At 39.9% G+C, this 8783-nt stretch overlaps 1 protein-coding gene across 1 annotated transcript; it reads right to left on the bottom strand.

Annotated features, from left to right (window-relative positions):
* Positions 1–5577: 5577 nt before the first annotated feature.
* On the bottom strand, positions 5578–6829 carry LOC309819462 (small ribosomal subunit protein mS27-like; the record flags this gene model as incomplete). The annotated part of the gene is given in 2 exon segments (XM_082649625.1): positions 5578–6582; positions 6586–6829. Coding segments are annotated over 2 exon segments (1248 nt in total). The 5' UTR covers position 6829.
* Between the last annotated feature and the right edge of the window lie 1954 nt (positions 6830–8783).

Below are 8783 nucleotides of genomic sequence, written 5' to 3'. Positions count from 1 at the left end.
GGCTAAACTGCACTGCTAAATAACCAAGAGATCACTGAAGAAGTCAAAGAAGAAATTAAAAAATACCTAAAAACAAATGACAATGAGAACATGGAATTTTAGTTTATCTGGATTTTTCTTATTTGTTAGCTTGAAGTGATACCATTTTCAGCTTTTTATGTTCTTGGAAGAATTGGAATTTGATGCCTACCTTCAGGGTCTTTTATGCTTAAAAACTCAAAACTGAAGTTTTTATGTGGGAAAGCCTATAGTTCATAATCTCCACTTTGATTTCCCCTTTATAAAGCAGTTGTTTAGCAAGATTGAAATTATTTCTAAGCAGATATTATTTGCAAGGGAAGGGAAGTGGAGTGTGAGGAGCACTTAGCTTATCTTTGTTAAATTCTACTATTAAAATTTATGCTTTTTAGGATATGTTGAATTCTCCTCTGTGGCTTTAGAAGTAAAATTTAATACCTCTATTGGTGATTTGCCTGTCTAGTTCTAATTTTTGCATTTTGGAAACATGTTCTATAAACATTCATGTACCTCATTTTCACAACAAATATTTATCAAGCACTTGTGCTATGCTAGGCATTGTCCCAGGTACCAGGTTCCAAGAGATGATTCTTGACATTCTAGAATGGTGATTCAATATGGAAGGTAGTAAGAAATATTATTAAAATAGAGAATGTGATTATGTTAGGGAAATATTGGGAACAGTTCCTGGGAAAATCTTGGAAATTGTGCTTAGGAAACAATTCTTGTCTGGGTGTTAGGTATAACTTTCCAGAAAGATTTTCTAAGTGAAGGTCTAAAGGATGTGGAGAATTTACCCAGGCGAAATGTGGGGGATGAATAAGGAGAAGAGTGTTTTGAGTCAGAGAGAACAGTATGCATAAAATTCCAGAAAAGGAGAGCGCAATGAGTTCAGGAGACTGAAGACAACTCAATATTGCTGGAATATAGCATGTAGGGTGGGAAAGTGGTAAGAGATAACTAAGGAAAGATCAGGGACAGCATGGGCTTTATATAGCATAACTTATTTGATTATTTGATAATTATGTTTGCATGTATTAATAGTCACTATCAGAACTGATTAGTAAATAGATTGGATTGGGACAAGAGTAGAATCAGGATACCAACAATCTGTTGCAATAATCCAGTCAGGAGATGGCAGTGACATGAATGAGGATAGTAGAGTGGAAATGGAGAGCATTAGATGAATTTGGAAGGTAGTTTGAGGTTTATAGTAACTGTGTCTGGGTGACGAAAGAGAGCAAGGTAATAAAGATGATATCCCAACTTCTGGATTAAGCAACTGTGATAAGGATAATATGAGTTAATGAGATTGGAGTTAGCTGGAGCTGCAGCAGGTTTTTGAGGAGATGATTTCCTTTGGTGCTCTCCAAGTGTGAAGTACCAATGGCTCAGTGAAGTGCAATATCCTGTAGACCTCTGTTTATATGGATCTGAGATCAAGAGCAAGATTTGGGCTGGATATATAGATATGGGAAGAATAAATACAAGATAGTGATTGAAGCCATGGAAGGGAGTAATGGACAGGTATCTGAGGAAATACTGACATTCAAGAGAGATGTCAAGGCTGAGAAGTCAGTGAAGCAGGTGGATGCTCCCAGATGGTAGAGGAGCAACAGGGAATAAAAGTCACTTGAACCAGGGAAGAAAATATCTCAAGAAAAAGAGTACCCAATGTTGTTGAATGCTGCAGCAAGATCAAGTTAGATAGAGGGTGAAATGTACATTGCATTGGAAAATGAGGCATTGGTCTTGGGAAGAGTAATTTTAATAGAGTGGTTGGAGCAGAACCAACTTGTTGGTTCATGGGTAGTGGATAGTAAGGAAATAGAGACAATATTTTGAGAAGTTTGGCTATGGTGGAAAGGAAGAGCTTGATTAATCATAATGATTAAATGCACAGGAGCTAAAATCACATTATTAATACCTTTGTTTGAATGTGGGCTCTGTCATTTACTAGTTTATGAAGTTGGGCAAACCACTTAAGGCTCAGTTTTCTTCAATTCTAAAATAGGGATACTAATATAACTATTGAATATGGTGGTTTGAGAATTACACGAAACACATCATATCTTCAATTATTACAAATACACTTAGGCTGAAGTAGGATATTTAAAAATCAACTTATTAATTTATTTTATTTAACATTTATATAGTCTTGCTATGTGCCAGGCACTGTTTTAAGTAATTAACAATATTCACCAAATGTCAGCTATTATTATTTTGGAAGAAGGCTGTGTTAGTTTGGGTACTCTGAGAAGGAAATGCCAAAATGAGATTAGAAGTATAAGATATTTATTGGAGAAAAATATTTGTGAAGAAAAAATGAGAAGTGAGCCAAGGAACATGGGGAGAGTCTTCAGGTCAACATGCAGATCTAACCACTGCGCAGGAGAGGAAAGGAAGGAGAGTCAGGTAGGAAGAGTCTTAGATTGTAACATAGTTCTTAGAAAGTTTTGGGCAGGCTGATGCAGAATCCTCATGCCAAAGCTGCATGCCAAAAGTGTGCCACATCTCACAGGAATGGGTTAGTGTCCCTGTATCAGTATCCCCGGTGTGCTTACTCATTGGCTGGGAGCAGCTCTTAGGAAATGTGGCTTAGGCATAAACATTGTGGTGGATTCAGAACCCAGAAACTAGGGACATCAGTCAGTTATGCTTCTCACAGCAGGAGACTGAGTGGCACATTTTCATGGCTACCAAAAAGGCTGAGGGTTATTTTTAAGAGCATCCATTTAAATAGTATTAATGTGCATGGCTATGTAATTTTTTCCCCCAGCAGATTTCAGCTGGCTATGTCTAAACATGGAGGTATATAGTTGGAATAATTGATTCAGGGTTGTAGTTTTTTCAGGAAGTACATTGACTAAGGGCTGAGGTGAAGATATTAGTAAGATAATAGGCAATGAAATCTAAGCTGAATAGGAAAGAGGATGAAGAGAGTAAGTGGTTGAGGGCTTCCCTGGTGGCGCAGTGGTTGGGGGGGTCCGCCTGCAGATGCGGGGGACGTGGGTTCGTGCCCCGGTCCGGGAGGATCCCACGTGCCGCGGAGCGGCTGGGCCCGTGAGCCATGGTCGCTGGGCCTGTGCGTCCGGGGCCTGTCCTCCGCAGCGGGAGAGGCCGCAGCGGTGAGAGGCCCGCGTACCGCCAAAAAAAAAAAAAGAGAGTAGGTGGTTGACAGAAAGAAAGTATGTGGGATAATCCCATTATGTCTGGGGTAGTGTCCATACAATCTATATTTTTATTCAATATTCCTTAGTATTCAATTCTACCTCCATTACTGGCTTATTGATTACTTTTGTTTTTATTATTTTATTGGTTACTGTAAGACTTACAATATATACCTGTAACTTTTTATAGTCTATGGACAGCCAAGAGTTAACTCCCCAGGCCTGGGTTGATCAAACCTTGCATATTCTCAAGAAAGGCCTGTTTTCAGGACCAACCTCAGCTGGCTCCTGGGAACTAAGCACTAAGCTTTTTTAAAAATATTTTGTATCATAAGAATGTTTTTGTATTCTTGAGACCTGGGACTGTGTTGTAATACCTGTTTGACCCAATAGTCTATGTTACCATGCTAACATGCTGCATCTAAAGCACATGAGAGTTAGGGATCCTCTAGTTTTAGAAGCCACATGGGAAAGGGAAGAGAATACCAATCACCCCCTTTGTGACCCTCTTTGTTCAATAAAACATTTCTGAGTACTTACTCTGTGCTAGATGCTCAAGATCTTTCACTAATTTGGTGATTTCTGGCTTAGCAGTTAGAATGAAACTTGGTAATGTTATGACTGCACTCCCTATTTTCTGCTTGTATATTCATCCTCCACCTATTCCTTTTAACATCCTTATTATATGGCTTATCCTAGTCTTTTAAGCTGATACTGAATTCAGATTGCTCCATTTGAAAGTATTTTGCCGTAGTAATTGCCTGGTGTGTCTTAGACTCAAACCATGAGTTATGACCCATTAGTAACTTTTGAAACCAATTTAATGGGTCTTGAACAACATTTTAAAAGGGAAAAACACAGTAGTTTAAATATCAGTTTATTGGAATTAAGTGAAATTGCCAATATTTTACTATCTTTCACCAAACAAAAGGCAATTTCACACATTCAACCTGACAGATAATATTAGAGGCTATCACATTTGGTCAGGCTTAATGTTGTTTTGTAAAATCTTTGTTTCATTCTGGCAATAAAAATCAACCAAGAAGCTCTGGTTCATGGTCAAAACAATTGGGAAAGTCAGTGTACTAGACCATCCATATTCTCTTGCTGAGTCATGCCACTGTGATCTAGGACACATGCCTGTGTGTTGGGTGACAAAGTTAGGGCCACAGTCTAAGCCTGGACGATAATCTAGACCTTGACCTCATCAGCTTTATGTTTGTATTTTCATTCAGCTTGCGATTTTATTACACATCCTTTTCTTCTTTCATTTTCTTTTATTCCTTTTTTCTCTTCTCTCTTCTCCTCATCCTCTCCCCTGACCTCCTCCTTTTTCTATCCTTTGTGGCTTTGCTGATGGACTTGGTTTTTTTTTTTTTTTTTTTTTTTTTTTTTTTAACGATCCTAGAACATTTATTTCCACAGGTTATTGATACAAAAGCACAATCCTGCATAAAAGTACACCACTACACATAAGGGCAAAATTACACAGCAAGCAAGAGCGGCCACTGACCCCTTCCACAGAGAAACCCCAGAGAGAAAATTTCCACCTCCTGACAGTTTTACAATCATTCATGTCTTCTACGCACTGCAAGCCCCAACCCATCTCTCATTTTCTCCAATTTCTAACTGAAACTTGTGTTCACAAATTGTATGTGTGTTCATGTGTGTACACAGAAGGCTCACTTTACCTACTTGATGAGGGGCTGAGACAATGCTTTGTAAGAAAGTTACCGCAACATGATGGGGAGTCAAGCCACGGAAGCTTCAGAGCTAGGGCTAGCTCTCTCCTCAAAAGCCCTCACATGCTAAAAATGCCACCGGGGGTCCCTGAAATTTGAGAGCCAGTAGGTCTTGTGTTTGCTCCTGTACTGAACTTCTCCCAGTTCAGGTCTGGGAGGGGAAAGTGGGGATGTGCGGGCATCCCATACCCAGCTCAGGCTGAGAGCTTGCACGCGAGAGGAGACTAGGGGACAAGGTCTCAGGACCTGCAGGTGGCCTCGGCTGGGGACACACAGACCATTCAAAAGCTTGTGCTTGAGACCAGATTCTTCAGTCACGGCTTCTCCCACCACCATCGCTAGGTATCAGGGATTTTCAGTCTTCAGAATTGATCCCTATCCCCCAAGAACTCCACTATAAGCGTCGAGAGTCCTTATTTAAGGTATTTAGCTAGTGGCTTCAGTCTGACCATTTGCCACTTTCATGGTTCCAGTCTTCTTGGCATCCGGGTGGGTGGTCACATGGCTTGACATGTGAACAGCGTGGCTTCTGTACCTTAGGGGGTCTGCTTTAAGAACAGGAGAAGGTGGATGCAGGACACTGAGGCTGCCCTCATGGTCACTGTGGATCCTGAGATGGGCTCTTGTGAAGTTCCTGTGGCCCCTAATTAGGCAGATGCCTCTGCTGCTCTTCGAGCCTCCTGCGCCTGCTTGGCCCTCTCCCTCTGCTCCTTTTCCCTCTGAATCAAATGTACCCAATCCAGATGCCACTGCTGCAGCTTCTGCTCGTAGGCAGCGATGTCTTCTGCTTCACAGGTAGGGAGCTGTTCCTTGACAAGCTGGGTGGTCAGGGTCAGAAGGCTTTCTGACTCAACTTTGCCCAGAGCCTGTAGCTTAGAATGTAAGGCCTCAAATCGTTCCAGGTAACGGGGAAGCTTGGACTGTTCAGTTTCTTCCACATCCAGCTGCTCCACCAGTTCTTCTGACCTCTGGGTCTTCTCACCTTCTTGGGGCTGGTCCTCTGAAGACCCCTGGGCCGGAGCGGTCAGAGCTGCCTTCAGCGCTCTGTCCAGCACATCGAGCGCTTCTCTACACAGCTTTCCGTCTTCTGGGGAGGAGGCCACCTTCTCCATTACTTGAAGGGCTCTGTTGAGGTACCCTGGCTGCCACAGCAGGGGCATGTTATGGTACACAGCCCGCAGCCCTTGCTGCAATTCCACCTTCCCAAGAAGCGCATAGCCGTACAACTGGGAACTCAACCCCACCGAATTCTTCTGCTTTAGGCCTGGGAGTAACAGGGATGCACCGAAGTTCCTCTCCTCTTCCCAACTGAAGTCTGTCTTCTTTGCCAGGCAGTAGTATAAAACGTAGAGGGAGAGGAGTTGGGTGGAGGGAACCTCAAAAGCTTCTTGCAGCATGATCTCAAAAACCACAGACAGAGCATCTTTGTAATTTTCTTCCTTTATGAAATGATCCATCAGTAAATTAAATGTATAGTTATCTGGAAAAATACCATATTGGACCTTATTTACAAGGGTATATAAGGCCTTGTCTTGTGCACCATATTTTAGACACTGCCTAATCCAGGTGTGGATAGTCCAGTCTCTCAGGTACCAGCAGTTGGGGCTGTGTCGAAATTTGTACAGGTAATACTCTGCATGGTCTATCTCTTCTCAAGATGAAATGTTGTCCACAAACCGTGATATTGTTAAAGAACTAACAGGCAGCTTTCTCTCATATATTTTATCCATTAAAGATGCCAGATCAGCAAGGTGACAATCTTCTTTTTCTCTTGCTTCCCATTTGTGGCTGTCCACATATGCTGCAGAAAGTAGGCATCTTTTACCTGTCAGGGAGAGCTGAGGCAGCGACACTTTCCGCGCCCAGAGAATGCCGCGCCGCACCACGTGGACCGCCATCTTGGAGCATACCAAAGGAATCTGGACTTGGTTTTAAATAACTAAAATGATTAACAGCTGCCAGGGGGTGATAACTATTTTTTCCTGATTAGTGAAATTGATAGATACAACATCACTTCAATTGTTTCATTTTTAGCTGCTCTCACTGTTTTTGTTGTTTCTTATACTTGGGGACTTTGGGAAATATTTCTGAGTTCATGGTTTATATAAATGATTAAGGATACTTGGGAAAAGTACGATGCTGCTATATCAGATATTTGTTTAATGCTTTAACTTTTACTTTGGGAAGGTAAGAAGTGTTTTCACTGACAGATGAGGAAACTGAGGTGCAAAAAAAGATGACATGAAGATGCTTCACCTTTTGCATACTGGGAAATGTTGCAGTCTCTTGTATTAAACAGATCCCCCAGTACTAATCATGGTGAATAGTATTAAGTTGAATATGCATTTGACTCTTCCTGAAAAGACGTAAAGACTGTCTCTGTGGACGCAGGTACCATGATTCTATCCAACTCTTCTTAGTCCCCTAATCTTCTTATCTTGATTTTATACCCAAATATCCTCTTCACTTCAAAAAGATACTCTCCCAGTGAACTGAATAGCAATTCAGTTGAGGGTTTTATTTATTTGCTTATTTATTGGCCGGGAAAAGTTTTCTCCATTCCTCAGGGCTGTGCATATCTTCATCATAAGTTCTTGGCACTGTGAAATAGAATGCGCAAGCAGATGATTTTAGAAAGCTGCTTGCTGCAGACTGTTTGCCTTTAGATCTCTTTAACAGCCTGACATGAACTCCTGTCACTGGGCGTTAAGGCAGCTGCAATATTGCCTGTCATTAATAGTCTCTGCTACTCTGCCATCATAATTGCTGACCTTAGCTTAGCTCTCTGCTGTGAATTAGAATTACTTTTAAGAGGGAATATTAATGAAACAAAGTTAAATTCCTCAGCAATTTGCAACTGGAATTGAAGATAGCCTCCATTTCATTTTTAAAAGAGAATATCTTTGAATCTACAAACATTACTATTGTGACTTCGAAATGATAAGCAAAATGCATGAAAATAATTATATTTAGAAGCTGTTCTTTTTGAGGAGGTTGAAATAGGTATTTTTTTCACTTTATAAAATTCCTGGAAGAATTAGAACATTTATTCTGAAGGACTAATACAAAGGAGATATATATATATATATATATATATAGAACATCAGCTGAAGAATTACTTAATGAAAGGTATAAGAGGGAGAAATAGGGAGAAATGCCTTCTTTTCATTACCATGTACTTTGCTAATTTTAAATAAAAAACTGGGCCAGGACATTATTTCTTTAGAAATGTACAAACACTGAAGCATAGAGCATATCCTATCCTGTTTTTGAATGTGGATTTTTAATGTTTTACTCAACTTCCTAGAGATAGCATATGTATATATTGAATCTTTATTTATGTTTTTATAGTGGAAATGAAATAAAAGTCGAGTGATATGTTTACTGTATTGAGCCATGCATCAGGGTAATCATGGAAATGACTATCAGACTGATAGAAATATGACTGGCTTTGGGAATTTGATAGTTGTGATGTATTAAAAATTCTCTATAACCCTGTTTAGGGGCATATATAATTTTAGAAATTAAAAACTTAACTTTTTTACTTTAAATCATTTCATCATACTGTCATATGGGATATCTGACACTGAGGAATCCATGATCATAGAATCTAGAAACTGGAGATTATCTCCATTGTATATTCTAATCACATCATTTTTTTAAAAATGAGAACTTCATTTTGAAATTATAGCTAATTTCTAGTAATTTATTTCAATGAAAATAATTTCTTTAACTTATTGCTTCAAAATAAATGTTTTTCTTTTGAGATTACTTCCCTAGGTTACATCTCTCTGCTCCTGTCTTTCCTAGTTCTGGAGGCCATTACTGGTTCACTTATCTTCCTGTTAAGGTT

This window comes from Grampus griseus, assembly GCF_964374135.1.
Source record: "Grampus griseus genome assembly, chromosome: 2".
Taxonomy (NCBI): domain Eukaryota; kingdom Metazoa; phylum Chordata; class Mammalia; order Artiodactyla; family Delphinidae; genus Grampus; species Grampus griseus.
Note: the sequence above shows the minus strand (reverse complement) of the source record. Positions and strands in the feature narration are given on the sequence as shown.